Source organism: Bactrocera dorsalis, chromosome 4, assembly GCF_023373825.1.
Source record: "Bactrocera dorsalis isolate Fly_Bdor chromosome 4, ASM2337382v1, whole genome shotgun sequence".
Lineage (NCBI taxonomy): Eukaryota > Metazoa > Arthropoda > Insecta > Diptera > Tephritidae > Bactrocera > Bactrocera dorsalis.
The window spans coordinates 12,812,992-12,833,729 of record NC_064306.1 but is presented as its reverse complement, the minus strand read 5'-3'; the positions used below and the strand labels follow the sequence as shown (position 1 = coordinate 12,833,729).

General features: G+C 32.9%; 1 protein-coding gene across 8 annotated transcripts in view; it reads right to left on the bottom strand.

The window, feature by feature from the left end:
• The window catches only part of LOC105234203 (fasciclin-2), a 265,932-nt gene that overhangs the window by 24,068 nt on the left and 221,126 nt on the right, over positions 1–20,738 (bottom strand). For all 8 annotated transcript variants that reach the window (XM_049455950.1, XM_049455952.1, XM_049455951.1 and 5 more), the window contains one exon: positions 13,600–13,760. In XM_049455950.1, coding sequence (XP_049311907.1) covers positions 13,600–13,760 — 161 coding nt within the window. The remainder of the gene's footprint in view (positions 1–13,599; positions 13,761–20,738) is intronic.

The following is a 20,738-nucleotide window of genomic DNA, read 5'->3' as shown; positions in this document are numbered from 1 at the left end:
AGTTCTAGAGTTTCTACTAGTTTTCTAGATTTTCGTTAAGAAAGTACGAGTTAAATTTCTTTAAGGGTTTCGACAAGTTTTCCAGATTTGCCTTAAGTTTTTAAATTCACATTAAAGCTTCCTTCGATTTTTAGAACTTTCGATTAGATTTCAAAACTTTCGATTAGATTTCAAAAGTTTCGATAAGTTTTCAAAAGCTTAGATACATATTTTTTAGGTTTCGTTGATGTTCATAAAAAGTTTTGTGATTCAAAAATTAAAAAAAAATTAATTAATATTTCGTTAAGTTTCTAGAGTTTCCCTAAGTTTTAGAATTTTTTTAATTCATTCGGTTTGTTTTCGAAATTTCAAAACTTATGCTAAAATTTTTAAATGTTTCGTTAAGTTTTCCAGAGTTTCGTTAAGTTTTATAAAGCTTGAAAATTTAGCAAATTTACTTTTTTTCCTTTCTAGCGAAGCTAGAAAAAGCCAATTTCCTAAAATTAATTATTATGTTATTTTACAATTAACAAATTTCGTTGGGTTTGCAATTTTTTGAAGAGTCGTTAAGTCTTAAATTGTTTTTTCTCATTCAATTTTTCAATAATTGGAGCACTTCAAATTCATAACAATTTATTGGACAAAATATTTTCACTGAAATTCAGGATAGGTTTTAGCTCGTTAAGGTTTTAATTACCTTTCTTGTTTTTTTTGGCATCTGGTTTACTTTTGTAAACTATGTTTTACCAAGCTTTTATATATTGTACACTTATAATTTCAAGAAAAGTTAAGTATTAAAATACTTTCTAGTTGCGTTAAGTTGATGTAGGTTTCGTTAGGTTGCATTTATCGTTGATAAAAAGTTTGATGTAGGTTTCGTTAAGTTGAATTCATGGTTCGCAAAAAAGTGTCGTTCAGTTTCTTGAAGCATCGTTAAGCAGCATTTGTTGCAACTTTAAGTTTACTAGTTTCGTTTGGTTGATGTAAGGTTCGTTAAGTTCAAAAAAAGTTTTCGTTCAGTTTCTTTAAGCTTCGTTAAGTTGCTTTTATTGCAACTTTAAGTTTTCTAGTTTCGTTTGATTGATGTAAGATTCGTTAAGTTCAATAAAAAGTTTTCGTTCAGTTTTTTTAAGCTTCGTTAAGTAGCATTTATCGTTAAGATAACAAATGACTTGATATTAATTTAATTTTTATTTAAATTTTCATTTAGTTTTTGTGCTCTTCATCATTCTTACAGTTCTTCGTCAAGTTTCTCTACCACAATTTATTCCTGCAATTTGTAAGTAATTCTGCTAAATTAACTTCTTAGTCCCAGCCTTTTTCACTAAATCTATTTATTTATGCCGTTAACCTTTGTTTCAACAATCATCGTCGATTACTTGGAATTTTGAAGCCTCCAAACCCGCTATCAAAATCTTTTTCGCCATTAAGCAGGCGATACAGAAACAGTTGGCAGGAAAAAAGGCAAAAGTTTTGCTCGGCTGAAATTGACTAGTCATTGTGAGAATTTATCTTTTCAATTTGTAAAACTTGTACACACTTATTGGGTTTCTATGTTACATATTGGAAAATGTGCTCAAACCCTTGCACTCCTTTGATTTCAAAGCTCTTGCTCACGTCTGTGTTTGCGCTTTGCATTTTCACTGCACTTGACTTTGTTTTCGGGTTTGGTCGCAATATTTTTTTGTTGTGGGTGGCATGTTTGGAATTTTTGGAAACTTTTTTCTGGTACAATAAAATTTCCAATTTGATTTTATCATTGCTGAATCGTACGGATTTCCAAGTGCCGAAGCTTTTGCTATTCCGCTCTATGTGGAGCCACAAGCTATAGGTTTGTTTGCTTGCTTTTTTATTTTTGCTTTCCTGCTTACTGCCATTTGCTTTTCCGGGCATTTCAATACAAGTTATTGCCCGAAAAAGGGACACTCGATAACAAAATGAAAGTGAGTGTAGGAAACGAGCAAAGTTTTGGCAGCACTGCACCACCATTGCAGCAGGAAGTGTGTGTGCGACGTTCCAGCTCGTTGCTGGTGAGCTTTTGGCCGTTGAACATTTCTGCATTTAGTTGCTCCCTGATCCATTAAGGCAGCCAGCAACAACAATTGGCCAGTGGAAGAAAGTCATAAAAGCACAAATAAATGCATTGATTGTGCACTTTGCTGCCAACTGACCTTTGGCGCAGAAATTGAAGTATACATATGTATAGTATTGAAATATATATTGAGTGTATAAGTATATTCACAGTTTTTTATTTGTATATATGCGCCAGTCTCTGCCAGATTCCGCTGTGACCACGCGCGTCGTTTGCGACAAGGCACTTAAATTTGCACCGCAATGTCGCATTTTCTGTCGGTATGTGGCAAGCATTGTTGTTGTGCATGCCGGTAATACCAACTCTGAACCAGCACCGCAGCCGCACAGCCACAACTACCACCAGCGCCTTTCCGTTGTTATGCAGGCGCGCTGTTTGTAGTTTCGTTAAGTTTCCATTGTTATTTATGCGTATTGTTGTTGTTGCTATTATTATTGTTTGGCTGCTTGTTTGCTATTAGTTTTGTTTGTTTCGGTGCGGTTCGCTGGCAAATGCCTGTATACGTGTGTGCAGATGTGCTTGCTGCCACTAGTGTCTTGTCGTTGTCATCTTGCAGGCAAGTGCTGAAGCATACATTAAGGCGCACGAAGGTTTTAGCGTGTGTTGCACGCTCTTTAAAGGCGTTGTCTACCCGATTCGTGCAATCCGTGCACAATAGCCTAACGCTCTTGCTGTCAAAGCACACGTAAAGCATCATCATCAGCAACAACAACAACAAAAACGTGTTTGTTGCAATGACAGGAAGTGTGTGTAGCACTGGGAGTTATTGCCAAGGATATGTGATACTACGCTTATATGCATATCTATACATGTTTGTGTTGATGTTTGTCTTTTAACTTGAACTTTCTTAGCAAACTGTTTCCTTTTGTTGCTGTTTATTGTTGTCTAACGTGCGCAGCGAGTTAGCTTTGGCAAAGCAAATATGATAAATCTTCGCTAGGCAGCTTACGCAGAGTGAGTCAGCAATACTGCAGTACTTTGCAGTCGCGGCTGAGTGCAGCATACGTACTGAAACAGAGTATGTATAACTTTAAAGTTTGTCTTTTAAGTATTTTTGAAAGAAAATACTTTTTTTGAAATTATCAAACGTGAAAGCTTTCAGTTTTTTCGAACTTTGAGCTGTAGTACAAACTTTCATTTGAGCTTTCATCAGTACACAAGTTTAGTGAAAGCTTTTATGCTATACATATATGTAATGTTTTGAATCGAAGCAGTTTCCATTTTCAGAATTAGATTGAATTATTCACTTGGAATAAAATCTATCGTGACAAAGTTTTTATTTGAGCTTTCATTAGAATTGAATTTTGAAATAAAGCTTTCTCTTTCATAAGAGGTTGAATTTTTAGGTTCAATTGAAATAATATCAGGAAAAAGCTTTCATTAGAACAAAAGCTTAGCAAAAGCTTTTACGTTGTGATTTTTTGAAATAAAGCTTTCTCTTTTATAAGACGCTGTATTTTCAGGTTCAATTGAAATAATATCAGGAAAAAGCTTTCATTAGAACAAAAGCTTAGCAAAAGCTTTTACGTTGTGATTTTTTGAAATAAAGCTTTCTCTTTTATAAGAGGCTGAATTTTCAGGTTCAATTGAAATAAAATCAGGAAAAAGCTTTTATTAGAACAAAAGCTTAGCAAAGCTTTTACGTTGTGATTTTTTGAAATAAAGCTTTCTGTTTTATAAGAGCCTGAATTTTCAGGTTCAATTGAAATAAAATCAGGAAAAAGCTTTTATTAGAACAAAAGCTTAGCAAAGCTTTTACGTTGTGATTTTTTGAAATAAAGCTTTCTGTTTTATAAGAGGCTGAATTTTCAGGTTTAATTGAAATATTATCAGGCAAAAGCTTTCATTAGAACTAAAGCTTATCAAAAGCTTTTACGTTGTGATTTTTTGAAATAAAGCTTTCTCTTTTATAAGAGGCTGAATTTTCAGGTTCAATTGAAATAATATCAGGAAACAGCTTTCATTAGAACAAAAGCTTAGCAAAAGCTTTTACGTTGTGTGATGCTTAAATTTTAGATTAAATTTTAAACATTTATGTGTATTAATATATATCGTGCCAAAGCTTTCATACGAGCTTTTATTCTAGATCGTACTTAAATTACAAGTTCTATTTTAAACATTTGCTGGAAACATCATCTATTAAATCAGAGCTTTGAATGTGTTCTCATTAGAAAAAGGGTTGGTAAAAGTGTATATTCTATTTATTTTAAATAATTAATCTTAGATTCAGTTTTAAGCATTTGCTTGCCACAATATCTATAAAACCCAAAAATTCCTCAGAAAAGTTAAAGTTAAGTCAGTTAAAGTTTAGTGAAAGCTTTGTCAAAACATGTTGTCTACGAAGTCCCACATTCTTTCGTGGCTCGTATGAGTACAATAAGAACTTCTCTAATCGGTTTAAAGCCTTCTTTCAGTCGGAGAATGAACGTTTAGCTTGAGTCAGTTCCTATTTGTGTCGACTTAAGTTCATTCTAATCTGTGAAAACCCGCTCTAAACCATTTCTCCGTAAGTCGTTCTGTCAATTTCTGCTGCAGCCATAAAACTATGCGGATTTTACTTTGCTTCTGCTTAGGTATAACAGTATACTTTATATGTATATCCAAGCTTCATATATCAAGACCAATCCTCGTCACCCGTCTGCTTTTCTTACCCGTTTGATTTCAATGTGTATCTCTCACTGACAGTCTCTACGACTAGCAGCTCTTCGTTCTTTTCTCTCGTGTTTTGCTAGCCTCAGCTCTCCCATATCCCGCACGGCTGCTACTTATCCATTTTTTCTTTCATATATTGTCTCCTTGCATTTTATTTGCATTGCTAATGTATTTTTCCTTCATATAGCCCTAACATATATGCTTTAGATTACATTTTCGAATTGGCATGAAATTTTATTTGCAATTTATTGGCACTGAGTCATCTATTTGCGAATGTTCTTTACACAAAGCGTCTTGTCGTATTGGCTTTGGCTTTTCGTACCCCCTTCCATTTTGGCTAAGGCTGGATTTCTTACTGCATTCTGTTTACTACTGGCCTATGTCTGCTTATCCCATGCATGTATGCGCATTGCATTTAGCTGTCTGTATTTTTATTTTCATTGAAAAGTTGTAAATTCAGTTTGTTTGTTATTTGGATTGGTCAATTATCTGACACAAAGTGGAAGGAAGTTTCGCCTTTTGTGCTTTCATGCATTTTGGTATATTTTCTATTTTCCCATATCCGCGTGGACATCTGATGGCCTTTTTAGTACATGGAGATCAATTTAATGTGATTTATTATCTTGTTGCAATGAAAGCTTATTATTGACAAATTGAATTTCAATTTGCTTACTTGTAGTGAAAAAGTAAGATAGATGTCCAAGGTTATGGGCTTTTTAAGAAAAATTGTCATGAATGAACTCGATGTTTTCTGCGCGCTTAATCAAAGTCAATTTTTGTGAGGTTAAGTCATTCCTGGATTTTGAAAGAGTTCATTATTATTATTTTGGTTTTTGCTTAGCGTACACGTTGAGTTCCTTAAAAAATTACTCAAACAGTAGAAAAGTGTATAACAGGTTTCCTTTGTTTATCGGGACCCTCCTGAAAAAGGCGACGCTGTAGCCGGTATTTCGTTTTAAAATGTCAAAATGGGAATTTTATATGGAGTTCAATACAAATCTCATGCAGTCTCAAATTTTTAAATTGAATAACTATCTATTTCAGTTAAAAATATCTCAACAACCTCTGACTAAAGTCAATATTTTCGGTTTGAAGATGAGATTAGTACTGTGACTCAGTATGAGAAGTTTGAATACTAGTTGGCCAATTTTTTTAAGTGATTCTCTTCTTTGGCCTAGTGTGTATATGGAACGCGAAGAGAGCTTTTACCACAATTTTTATATATGAAGTAGCTCCGGACATAGACTGCTGACTCATAAAAGTAGTGATAACTCTTATATCACCCAAATAAAAAAAACTGTATATGTATGTATATTTAATAAATAAATATTATAGCTACTAAAAGATGGTGTATATTTGCTATATATGAAAATAGCAGATATTCTCAATAATTCTTAGTAATTAGTTGTAATTCCCCATTTTTTCTCTGATGGCGTTCAATTGCGCCTAATTGTAGGCTACATGCTAGGAATACAATATATTTGCAAAATAAGAACGGTGTCTAACCTTATTGTATAATTACTAAATATTAAGTTTACCGAAGGTTAAAAATAACATAATGCTTTCTTCATAATAATGGGTTAAGAGTATTAATATTGAAATAAAAACATTGCATGTTCAAAACTCATTTCACGACCTAATACATTGACCACATAACTAATATGCGCCTTAACGTATGCTAAATAACTTTAATCAGTGGTTATATATTTTAAGAAATACCATACATTTTTCTATACCAAAACTAGTTTAGATGATTTTATGAAATTATGTTTATTTAACTCGTTAGGAATGCCTTTAGCAGCACATTTTCTTTCTTTCTAACATACAATAAGTATCACAAAGTTACTTTGTAAAAGCAATTAGAACACTTCAACAGTAATTTAAGCAACAAATTTAAATATAAACTATTTCTAATTTACGCACAAAAGACGTTGCGAACGAATTTCTACAACCAGAATTTAACTTCAGTGACATTCATGTTAAAATTGCTTTTATTTATTTATTTATTTTTTTTCAATTTTAAACTCTCTTTCATTCATTTATTGTAAACAAATAGTTTGTCTTTGCATTCTCCTTTCTTTTATGTGCCAAACAAAAGCAATAGAAAATTCAATTAAAATGAACTCAATTAAGTCGCCTTTACTTATTATTTATATCATTTACAGTTATCATGTACGACAAATTCATAATGACAGCACAAAGTTTCAGCAATTTATTAAAATCATTTTTATGACACAAAGGAACTTAAGTGAACAAAGATGTGTTTTATCTTCTACACAAAAGCAATATCAAATGCACACACTTAAATGCGAATAAATAGAAAAATATTTTTTTGTGTCATTTACAGTTTTCATTGCTTTTTGAGTTGGCTTGAAACTTGATTTAATTACAAAACAGTACAGTTATTTCAATAAGAAAAGGGTAAGTTGCAATAAAACGAATATTCCTACCCTTGGGTGCAGTGTGGTGGAATAATGTGTGTATACTACATGAAGTAATTCAAAAGCTCATCGTACTCAACACTATTGAGTCATGATTGAAATATATATTTTTGTAATTAAGAGTTAATTTTGTTGAAATAATAACTATTCTAAATAAAGAATACGAGTTTTGAAAAAACTAAATTTGTGTTTGAAATATTAAACTCTAACAGAAAAAAGAGTTACCACATATCAAGAAAAAAGTTTGGCTTTTAAATAAATACATTTTTTAAAGCAGTTTTTAAGTATTTACTTCAAAGATTTTTTATGCTTTTTTTTAAGAATTTTAATTATTTTCAGAATACTATGAGTACCGAAACTTTTTCTCCGTATTTTATGCTCGATACCGTAACTTAAACGCCCAACAAGCAATTATTTTTGCACTTTATGGCATCTATATATAGTATACTTAATATACTCTGGTACTCAAGCTTTTGGTTTTTTTTTATTACTTTACTAAATATGCTCATATTATGTGTGAATGCATGTGTAAGCTTAATACAATCAGCTTTCATCAAACAATTCATATTTGCAGCATTTTCTCTACGGATGATTGGTAAGTAAAAACATATGTGCATATAAAGATGAATATGTATGTATATATATATTTGTGTATATATAGATTATAGTTCTCTATGCAAGTGCAAACTATTTATTTGGCATTTATTTTCCGCAAATTCTTACAACGCCATGCTCCCCATAGGAGACTGCTAGCACCAAGTTATTTATTTTGTTGCTGGAGCTGTTTGTTGTTGTTTAATATGCATAAGTGTGTGCAATTTGGCAAAACTATTTTCCACTTGGATGCGATAGCAAGTTGCCTGAAAATCTTCGATTGAAAGTAAACGAAAAATTTGCAGAAAATATGCAACAACAACAGCTTCATCATGCCACTGCATATGGAGGTATAATATACATATACACAAATACAGACTTAGATGTGCACGTATGTAAGTATTTGCTTAAGTATTTATATTTTCCCATATGGTTTCTAATGTTTGAAAATAAAATATTTTGGACTAGTTTGAAACCACTCGTGTCATAACCAGTTGCAAAGCAGTACAATATCTTACTAGTTACGTTTCCCATATGAGTTTTAATGTTTGAAAAGAAAATATTTTGGACTAGTTTGAAACCACTCGTTTCATAACCAGTTAGAAAGCAGTACAAAATGTTACTAGTTACGTTTCCCATATGAGTTTTAATGTTTGAAAATAAAGTATTTTGGACTAGTTTAAAACCACTCGTTTCATAACTAGTTACAAACCGGTGTAAAATGTAACTAGTTAACAGTTTTGAAAAAGGAGAGGTTTTTAAGCGTAACAATGTTGCAACTGTGCCATTAACAAAGAAAGTCTCATAGTTCAACTCAATTTTAAGCACATATGAACCACTCGTTGCTAACTTTGAATAAACTGCTGCTCTAGTTCGCCTATCTGACACTAGGCCCACAATACAACTAATATACAAATGTACATACAATACAACTAATATACATATATACATACATATATAAACGGCCCCTAAGACTATTTCTCTACAAGTAATGCCTTTATATTTTTATTGATATTGCTGCAGTTGACATAGGTATTGTTGTTGGTGTGCGAAGTCAGCTGCAATTGATACTGTCAACAGGGAAATTCATTCAACTGCGCTGTATAGCTAAGAAAATATATACTCGAACACATACATATACCGATTAGGGTAAAATATAAAATATATAATATTACTATGTCTTCGATAAAACTTTTCTGGAGTGGCAAAAGATGTTGCCACATGTTTAAATTTAAAAAATATAGGCTGAAATTGTAATGGAAATACAATTACTTGTAAGAAAAAAATGAAATTATTTCTAATTTTCATTAAAACAAACTTTAGTACAATAATAACATTTATCGTCGTTGCCACATTGTTTAAAAAAAAAACTTTTGGGTAAAGGAATCTAAAAAAAAACACAACTGGTGACGTTTTCATAACTCTGGCAACAATACAGAGCAATAATAAATATTCTTAAAACATATGTACACATATTAAAGTATATAAGTATATACATATATCTACAGTATATATATGTATATGTACATATTTATTTAATATTTTCCACTGAGTTCGCTCTTCGAAACGTTCATTTCGTTTATTTAATTTGGTGGTAGTAAAATAAATAAGTAAATAGCTGTGAAATCTTATTGCAAGCAACAATTTTCGCCTGCAGCAATGCTGATACTCACACTATTAAGTCTACTCAAGTACGAGTAGACTGCGAACATAAGTGCACAGCTTTGAAGAAGAGTGCCTGGGAAAGTCGTAAAGTTAAGTGTTCTACAGTTCTATGATACACTATGATTTTCTATTTATTTTTACTGGTCGAACCACTTGCCAAAGTCCTCACGGAAACATGGCAGCACTAGTGGCTGATTGCTGCAGATTCTTTGAATTGCTTGGCGCTTGACGCGCAGTCTAAACATCATTTAATATCGACGCATATTTTCATAATTTTATTATTATTGACTATATACGCCGAAATTTGCTCGAAGCATGATCGCTTGATATTGGAAATATAATTCTCATATATATATTTACATAACAAGAAAATTCCAAAATTTCTTTATCGCTACCAACTCAATCGCTTGCGCAAATAATTTCGTTTATATGCGCATATTTGTGTGCGAAATTCTGTGCAAAATTTGCAAGTAAGTAAAATTGCTGCAATTGCCATACGAATTTCGGTTTTGTAAACAACATTTTCACAGCGAAAGCTGTTTATAGACGATTGCTTTGTATATATTTCCACGCTGCCGTGCGCCATGGCGTATACGCAACATTATATTGAAGCGCATATTTTCGGCGTTTGCCTGTGTTTGTTTTATGCGCATACACATACTTTTCTGCGTTAACAATTTCCTTCTTGGGCATTATTTAGGCTACACAATTTTGCGTTTGCCGGTCAAATTTTGGCGTGAATTTCTTTGGAAATAGTTATTTGTTTTCGCTTAAAGCCAATTCGTGCTGAATGTTATAATATCGTATTAGTTGTCAAATATTTCAGACTGACTTGTAGAAAATTTATTATTTTTTTTTTATTTAAATAACTCCTTCAAAAATTAATATATTTTGCAAGCCCCTTAAAATAATTTGAAAAAATTTTAGTTTTTCGTGCTTGAATTGGAGGATGGAGGAAGAAAGAGTCATCGCATTCGCACCTTGGCTCGCACGGCACTGTTGACAATCATAACTTTGAAGTCGTAGATTCTTTGGCTAACTTGGAATCAGCATCAACACCATCAAGTATATCAGCCTTGAAATCCATCGCCGAATCACTCTTGCCAACAGCTGCTGCTTTGGACTGAGTAGGCAATTGAAAGGTAAAATCTTCTCTCGATGAGCAAAAACCAAACTCTGTAAGTCACTCATTATTCCCGTCTATATCATCATTACCGGTACCGAGGCATGAACAATGACATCATCTAATGAGTTGGACTTGGTAGTGCTCAAGAGATAGGTTTCGGGAAAAGAAAAAATGATTGGCGCACTGTTGTTAACTCGGCTATAAACGCATAAGCTTTGTATACGCCAGTAAAGAAGAAGAATAATAAGTAGAATTGGAGGAAATTGATGTGGACGACTTTTGGTACCAAACAAATGGCGCAATATGCCAAACACCCAACCTGGACTATGTGTTGTAGGGCTATGTGAAGTTGCTTGTCTACACAGATAACCCTGAGAAACAAAAAAGTTTCTTAAAACAAAATCCGTGGTCAAAGGAACCCATTTTGAGTCGATTACGGACATCCAGGCAGCCGTGACTAGGGTACTCGCGGACATCCCAGTCGAAGCGTTCCAGAAATGTTACGAAGCATGGATGGCAGAGTTGTAAAATAATCTTCAAATATACGGTTTTTATGGAATCAGTCTCATTACTTAATTGTCATACCTCGTATCTCATTATTATATAAAACTGCTGACTAATTTATTTCACGAAAATAATCACAAAATATATTTAGCATATATTATATGTTTAAACTAAATTCTATCAAAAATTACAAGAAAAATATTTTCGTTTCACTAATGGCAAGAAAATAAGTAACTTTCACACTTGCCATGCAGTGCTCATAGGCAAATGTGTGGTTGCCTTTTTGGGCTTAAAAATACTATTTATTTTCATATTTGCTTAACTGCCGAAATTATCAGGCCATATTTGGTTAAGAACTTTGCAAATTTCATAGATAACTGCAAGCGCACACTTTTATATAAACACTGTTATAGAATAAATAGCATATAACGCTGCAATGCGCCAGCTATGTGCATACACAAGTGTATATTTTAAGCTCTACAAGCAGTTATGGTACTAAACGAGACCACAAGAAATCGGTCTATGGCCAAAAAACCAACTTTCCGAAATAGAGAAAAAATTTTATTAAAAACTTATGAAATGCAATTTATGAAAACTAAAAATTTGCTAAGTAAAAGTTGCACTAATACACATGTACATAAGTGTATGTGTGGCAAGCAGCGTGCAGGCAACACGCCCATTTGCCAACACTTGCAACAACTTGTTTATGACCAGCATAATTGCTGTTAAACACACACGTACGCTTGCAGTTATGCGGAACTTTGCTGCAGCCACGTTTGCCACTCGCTTATAACAGCACATATCGCACATATTGCTCGTGCGCCTAAAAGTCGGCAACAGCGTACACAACTTATTATTGCATTTTCTTGCCGGCAGTTTGCTGGTGTTTTTGTTGAGTATTTTCTTTTGCCAAAATGTCGTTGCACAGTGGGTCATTTCGCATGCCGGCAATTGCATAAAGTATGCACGCTCGAGTTACTTGCTTGCGGTAAATGTGCGAACTTTTGCAACGCTTGTGTGTGTGTTTGGTAAAGTGGATTTGTTTGTTTGCGTGCTGAGCGCATAAAGCTTGTATGTGTTGGTGGTATAGCAATGCAATACCACAATTTGGCAGACAAGCAGCGCAGCGGAGCGCTCACACGGAACAAAACGCAAAATTCGAAACAGCAATAAAATAAATTTCTAAGGAAAAACTATACACAAAAAATAAGTAGAAATGTTAACTTTGATTGCAGCGAAGTTGTAATACCCTTCACAAATAAAAATGTTTCCATACAAATTTTAATTTCACAATTTATTAATTAATTGTTTGATCGATTAGTTTGTGTGGCAGCTATATGCTATAGAGATCCGATCTGGACCATTTTTTCGGAGTTTATGCCGTTACCTAAACATTAATTCCGGTCAAATTTTCTGAAGATACCTCGTCAAATAAACAAGTTTTTGAGACAAATACTTGATTTTAATCGTTCAGTTTGGATGGCAGCTACATATTTGTTATAGAGTTTTGATCTAGAAAATTTCTTCTGATATTACAACATTTTCTTAGGCAATAATCCATGCGAATGTTTGTACAAATTTTTTTTAAATAAATTTTTTTTTAAATAAATTTTTTTTTAAATAAAATTTTTTGTTTAAATAAATTTTTTTTAAATAATTTTTATTTTTTTTATTAAAATTTTTTCTATACAAGATCTTTATTATAATTGTTCAATTCCTAGGGCATATGCTATAGCATTCCGATTCAGAAAATTTCCGTGGATATTGTTGCTTTCTCATAGACAATAATCCTTGCGAAATTTTGTAAAGATATTTTTTCAAATAAAAAAATGTTCCATACAAGAACTTTAGTATAATTGTTCAATTCGTAGCGCTGGAATTGCTGTATAGCTGCCCAAGGGGACTACTTTGAAGGGGATGGCAGAGCTTTCAGTGTCATTACTTAATTGTCATACCTCGTATATAATAGCATTCCTATTCAGAAAATTTTCACGGGTATTGTTGCTTTGCCATGACGATAATTCATGCCAAATTTTGTAAAAATAGTTTTTCAAATAAATTTTTTTTTTTCCAAGAATTTAATTTCGACGATACTGCCGATTGAGTAGCTTATTAGGGAGAAAAGCCCATGTTAAAAATTTCATGACGATATCTCAAAAATCAAGGGACGAGTTCGCGTATATACAGACATGACGGACATGACGAAACACATTCAGCTCGCCATGCTGATAATTTATACTATATATGCATTTTATAGCATCTCCGACGTTCCCTCTTGGTTGTTACAAACTTCGTGGCAAATTTCGTACACCTTGTTCTGGGTATAATAAGCAATAACAAACTTCAGCAGCAAAACATGCCGAAATTGGCGTTAGCTAGTAGTGGCAAGTTGAACTGTGGCGCGCTATAACCGTTATACAGCACTTAAGTGCGCGCTTAAGTGCACCACTTGGGTTGAGCGCCAGCAGCATAGCGACGCCAGCACATACGCGTCGCTGACAAAAAGTTAGCAATCGTAATAGCGAAATAGTTAAATAGAAACTTACCATAAGTTTTAATTATAACGCTCGTATTCATTAATTCCGTATTTGCATAGGAGGCGGTGCAATAATATTTGCCTTCCATTTCGACCGACAGCGAGGTGATCATCAGCGCCAAACTTTCCGACAAAGTTTCCGTATACATCGGTGGCTGATTGCGGCCAGTGCTGTACATATACACGGTGTGTATATATTAATATGCGCGTGGGTGTGCGGCATGTGTGGCGGTGTTTAAAGCGATATGTTTGGCAAGTTTGACGGTTAGTTGATTATGTTGGGGCGTGTATTGAAGTATGCGACGCGTTGATGTCGTTGTACATTATACAGTTTTATGTGGCGTTTTGTTTGTTGTATTGGTAGACACGTATGCGCACATGAAAATAGAAGAAATAACGCAGCAACACAAATGCATTTAGTAAAATATTGATAAAATATGCCGTTATAAATACAAATATATATTTTTTTATAAAAAAAAAACAATAAAAATTGCTGGATATAAATGCGTGAGAGCATAAAATTGCTGGCAGCGGCGTTGAAGCGCATTATTTCTTGCGCAAATTTGCTTAGTTAACGCAGCTAAATTGCATTAAATTGCCGAAAGTGCTAACTTTTTTCTATGCTTTCCACATTTACATACATAAGTTTGCATACAAATATGTGTTAGTTGGAACTAAATCAAATTTTTATTAATTTAAAGTTTGGCTATGCAAGCGTATAGTTGTTGCATGTTCATTGCAAATGCAGTTAGTAGTGTTTTTGTTAGTGTAATAAAATGCAAAAATGTACAAATTTGATATTTTTATTATGTGAGAAATCATTGATGTCTGCAGGGCATTTTCAACGCAAACATTTGGTTAGTAAAATGCTGTCTAATATTTGATCGGCTAAGTGTTAAATTAATTTATATTAAAATATGCATATTTTTTAGTTTTTAAAAGTAAATAAGTTTTTTTTTATTGTCTAGAGAGTATAATAAGGATGCGCTTGTAACTTGAGGCCACAAATTTTAATTTGTGATAAAATAACTATGATTTATTTTCAGTAATTATAATGAATTTTAAGTCTGAGGTCTAAAAATAAATGTAATTTGAATTTTTTTGAGTTTAGGTTTAAATTAAGAAATATGATTTATTTTCAATGTTAAGTCCTAAGTGTAAAAATAATTTTATTTTGCATGAAAATAATACTTTATTTTGAGATTAGGTTGAAATTAAGAAATATGATTTATTTTCAATGATAAGTCCAAAGTGTAAAAATAAATTTATTTTGCATGAAAATAACACTTTATTTTGAGGTTAGGTCTTGTTAGCAGATTCGTTTAGCATTAAGAATTAAAGTATTTTTATTATAGTATTATAAATTTTGAGCTACAGTCTGTCAAGTAAGAGCGTGGTCGACTTTACCGACAGTTAATGAAAGATTTCACTCTAAATCCTTCGCGAGCCGATAGAGGAAAGCTTTGTCCTTGATGCATTGTCAACAAAGGTTCAGTTGTCGTTGATCTTTTGAAAGAGAATCACGTTAAACGCCATGAGTGCTAAGTACGCGTCGTCCTATGAGGCTGTGTTCCTTTGCATACACCCGAAAGCTTCCAAAATGTCGCAATCAGCGGCTGCTACATATATGAGAAAGTCGAAGGCATTTGTATAGATGTGGATACAGCGATATAAAGTGGCTAAAAATGTCGATGATTTACCAAAACGTGGTTCGATAGGAAAAGTGTACAAAAAAGATGAAAAAGGAATAGTGAATCTGTTTTCGCGGATTTCTGCTTTAACACTGCCACAAGGACAAGCAAAGTAATGGCAAAAGGTTTAGATATATCCTACGAAACTATCCGAACCCTTCTTCATATTCATGATCTGAAATGGCGCAACACAATGAAGAAGCCTCTGTTGACTGAAAACTTGTGACGAAGCGACTCGCTTGGGCGCATGAGAATATTGATAGAGATTCTGACAATGTCATTTTTACTGATGAATGTTCTATATGGGCACGTTCTGTTCTCACGCGAGCCTGGTCAACTTCCACCAATAGGCTTGTTCAGCGGACCGTAAAACATGGAATAAAGGTGCATCTTTGGGGCTGCTTCTCAAAGCAGGGATTCGGCACTTTGTACCTCTTTACTGACAACCTAAATGCCGAGAAAATGATAAAAATCTACAAAAAGGCTTTACTGCCATCTGCCAAACGATGGTTCATCATAAAAAATGAAGATTGGATTCTGTAGGAGGACTACGATCCTAAACACCACAGCAAGCTCTGTACTCAGTTAAAAACTCAATCTGGTATCGTTACATTGGATTGGCCGTCGTTGTCGCCCGATGCAAACCCTATTGAAAGTGTGTGGGCATATATAAAGCAGAAGCTTTGTGGTAGACGCGCATAGACTTTGAAGTCTATTTCTTACGAAATTCGTCGGATATGGAGATCCTTGCCACTAGAATACGCCTTCAAATTAGTGGAATTAGTAGATTAGCCTCGGAGATGCCAGGAAATTCTCGACGCCGGTGGTGGCTGGACACATTATTGACCAAATTGCATCATTGTTTGTAATGTGTACAATGTACATATATATAAATATGAAAGTTTCATAAAATAATTTTTTTATAAATTAACACGACCACGCTCTTACTTGACAGACTGTAACATTTTAATAGCAGTCACAAATTGTATTTACTATTGATTTTCCTAGCAGCCATAAATAGTATTTACAATAACAACAATATAATCATTTGAGATCTTCTTCTTATATTCGTTTTTCTTAATAGCCAAAGTTTTTTTTTTTTAATTATCGCTCAACTTCTTTTATTTTTAGTCAACGTTATTTTCGATTGTTCGAGCACTTTCGATTATCTCAAAATGATTGTGTAAGATAAGATACATGTAGACCTTAAAAGTCATAATAAATAATATATTTAATAATAATTTTTGTTTTGATGTTTTCAGGTTAGGTTTCTTCAGCAATCGGTTTAAATATTTTATATTTCAATTTGAGAGCTTTTTTTGGGGTTAGAGTCAGTCACACATTATGTGGATTCCGTTAAAAGCTAACCTAAGCATTATTTTGTATAATAGCATGCCACAGAATCAATGACATGGTTGTCCTATCGAGGAGGTTTACTCTGATACAGCGAAGATCTGGTTTGTATTTGGCGAAATATTAAAGCCAAATTGAGTATAAGCAGTTACAATATTCGAGCGTATTAAACGTGTTATTGAGCTCAACTATCATAAGAGATTGTAATTAGTTTCTTTCAGTGATAGCTTATAGGAACAAAGTTAGTGCATGTGTTGTTAGACTGTCTGAGAGTAATAGGAAGTATCTCAGTGTTGTTTGTGGATTGGATATTGATACATCATTTTAAAACAATTTTTTTTGATCTTGCTAGAAGGATCTTGCTTGTGGAGTTGAATATTGATTGATCTTAAGGAAATCTTGCTTATTGAGTTGAATATTGACGGTTTATAATAATTATCTTGATCCTTCCAAGAGAGTATTCTGAGTATAGTTTCTTTACATTTTTTCATTTATCTTGCTATTCTAGTTGAATCTTGTTTGTGGAGTTGAATATTGATAGTTTATTTTAGAATGTTATTTTTGTGTTTCTAAGGTAAAGTTCTGAGTCTAGTTTGTTTAGATTTTTTAAAAATATTTCTCTTGAACCTCCAGGGAAACACTGCTGAGGCGAATATCTATAGATTTTTTTAATATTTCTCCTGTTGTTCCTAGGAAGAGGTTCTGTTTCAGGCAAACATATATTTCTATTTGAACGCTTTTTTTGAGGTTAGATATTCTTAGCAGTCACAGATTGTATTTAAAATTGGAATATAAGTAATTTAATGTAATAATTAATTAAATAATTTCTAGGAAAGTGTTTCAGCAGATATGCTGGTTTACCATGCTTTTTAAGAGCGATCAAACAAACTGTGTGTTTCAGTAAGAGTGTGGTACTGTTGAGATGTTGTATTATTGAGATAGTGTAATATGTTTGAATAAAGTAATAAGAGAAAAGATAAATGAAAACAGAACGCTAATGATCAAAAGTGATATTAAAAGGACTCAAATCACCGTCATCAGAGTGAATAAAAGAGTTAAAGAGGCAAGCTAACCCGAGGCCGCACTATCAAAATCAGAACCTGGTATTAACTTGGTTTTATTTCCGGTTTTTAAAAGCATCGATAAGCTATTTTGCATACAAAATGCTTGTGGAGAGCATATTCCATGTAATTTTACAAATATTTATATTAAAGTTTTTTTATATCTCTCATAATATTAATCCCCTTTTCCAGCTCATTTGACGAACCACAATTCGTTTGAAAAAATTTGAAAACTCAACAAAAGTAAGCATTTATTCAATAAATAAATGCGCGAGTGTTTTAATAAAGTCAGCAACGCCAACAACATTTAATGCGCACTATTTACCACTGAATTGGCATATTTTATTAAAATGCGCCTGAAAATGTGCATGAATAAATCAGGTCAGTGCATTAAGTTGATAAAAAAAAGCCACACATTTCAGCGATTTGCATTGGAAAACATATACATGCGTACTATTTATAGAAATATACAAACTCTTGTGTAAATATTTGCTTACAAATACATACATATGTATGTACGTATGTACATTGAGGTAAGCACTATCTATATTTGCCAACATGAACAACGGTTGACTAAGTACATATGTCCATAAAAACATTAATATTAAGTTGACAGCCATCAATAACCTTTTCAACTTTGAGCGGTGAGATTACTTTTGGAAAAAGTGGCTTAAAATCTTCATAACGGTGATTTTTTTTAAATTAAGGTAAATAGCTGGCAAATAAATGTTGCCAGCAAAAGGCACCAAAAGTCTTTAAAGCTTATTGGAAGCACTAACTGTGTGCGTTTGCTTTACAGCTTATTAAAAAATTTAACAAATATCAATGTGACGATAGTGCTGGGTATTTGAAAGCGGAGAGACTATTTTCAGAGTTGCCGGTTTAATTTTTTTATGAAATACTTTGAATAGTAGATTGCAGCGCATTTTTAAATTTCAATTTAAAAAATTATAAAATAAAGAAACACTGTGAAAGTATTTGTTGAGAAGGGTTGCCACCTAGTTTCAATAAATTTTATAATTAAATGTTTTCTTTGGGAGGGTTGCCACCTTAAATGTTGAAAATATAATTTCGACTATTTTCACTCTTCTTATTGTATTGCATAAAACGCACTCATCGAAGTTTCACTTTTATGACGCCCACTTCTTCGTACATAATTTGCCTCTTGTTTAAGTTGAAAATATTTTTCAATTAAAACTTTTTATTATTTATATTGAAATACATGAATTTAAACTTTACATCGAGCATCCAATCAATCATTCTTCTGCAAATAACGGACTAAAAAGTAATTATTTCGCAAAAGTATGCGTTTTTGTGCCACACAGCCAGCCTTTCCGCAATGCTACGCTCCTAAAGTTAGGCAACGCTTAAATGAGCAACGTAATTAAAATGATTGTGCGCAATAAAAGCGTGACGAAAATGTCGGCATTACAAAGCAAAATTGATATCGGCATATAAAAGGGAAAATAAAATAGCGCCTAAAAGTATATCAATAATGAGGCTGCGTATGAAAGCTGGAATGTATGTAGGATAACTGAAGTTTTGCGCACAAAAATGTGAGTTCACGAAAGAGTATGTATGTATACATTTGGAGGAATATTAAGCAGAGGAAGAAAAATTTCGACGGCTCACAAGGAAAAAGTTCCGGAAAATTTAATAAAATAAAAGAAAATATATTATTATATATACATAAGTCCATAGTTTATGAACTGCGTTTTTGGGTTTCTTTGTCTTATAATTTTTTTTTTATTTCAAGAAATAGGTGGTAACGTTTAACCAAACTTTTTTTCAATCACCAAGTTTTGGAACAGCTGTGAGCGTTTTAACTAAACATTTAAATAACATTTTTTTTAAATAAAATTTTCCAACAGGTGGCAATATTGTTGCGTAAAAGTTGAAATTATGAATTTTTTTTCATTTACTCATAACAAGCAATTAAAACCCGAAAATCTTCTTCAGGACCACCCTAGTATACTCATAGCAATGTATACGTTAATACAACTGATTTTTCACTCTCTCAACTTACACATGTTTAAACATGAAAAAAGTCTGCTTTTAATTAAGATTTGGCGCCTAAAATGCTGCGTATACATGACTTTAGCAGAGGCATTCGCTACGTTTGATTTCTGCACGCCCCCAGGCTAGTAATTAATGCGCGCCAACTGAGATTTATCGCAAATACAGCATCTTGATGACTTTTGCGTGTGTATGCGCGTGTTTAAGAGAAAACTTACATTCATACATATGCATATACATGCATAGGCATATACATATATATATATATTAATGTGACTTACACATTTTCATGATTTTAAAATCAGATATGCCAAATGCCATGCACTTGCAGCTTTCGTTTTGTGCGCGCAGTGGCGCATAACGCCGCAAAGTATGCAATTATTTGCAAAAGCTATCAAATTCACGAAATTAATACTGCCAAGTGAACAAAGCGTTCACTGCTGTTTGTGCGACTTTGTGTTTGTGTCAGGTAGCAAACAAATAAATATTAATTACTGAGATGTAAATGTCAGTAAATTAATAAACACGCTATTATATTAGCATTGAACGCCTTCAGCTATGCTACGTTTAAATAAACGTGCTTGTATTTCGCAATTACTGACAAGCGCTGTGGTGTGCTTTGCTGTTATTAATGCAGACGAAAAATATTTGACTTGCGATAGATAATGTTGTTTTTGTTGATTTTGAGTGCCAAGCGGCATTTATCATAATTATGGATTTAGCAGAGTTTAACAATCGCGGTTTGCAGTGGTTTGAAGCTTTTAGTGAAGTTAATAATAGTAACTATTCAATAAAATTTAATATTTTCAATTAAAATTTATTAAGAGTATAAGGTGACTCAAATAAAAATAAATATTTAATAATCAAAGAAGTGAAAGAAAAATAAAGAGGTACTTTTATCATTAGTATTTTTTCGACAGATCACGCGTGAGTCGTGTCAAGCTGCTTTGCTCAACTTATGTTCATCGTAATCGGCGTATTGAGCATACTATTCGGAACACCATCACCCATATTAGGACCCAGCATTC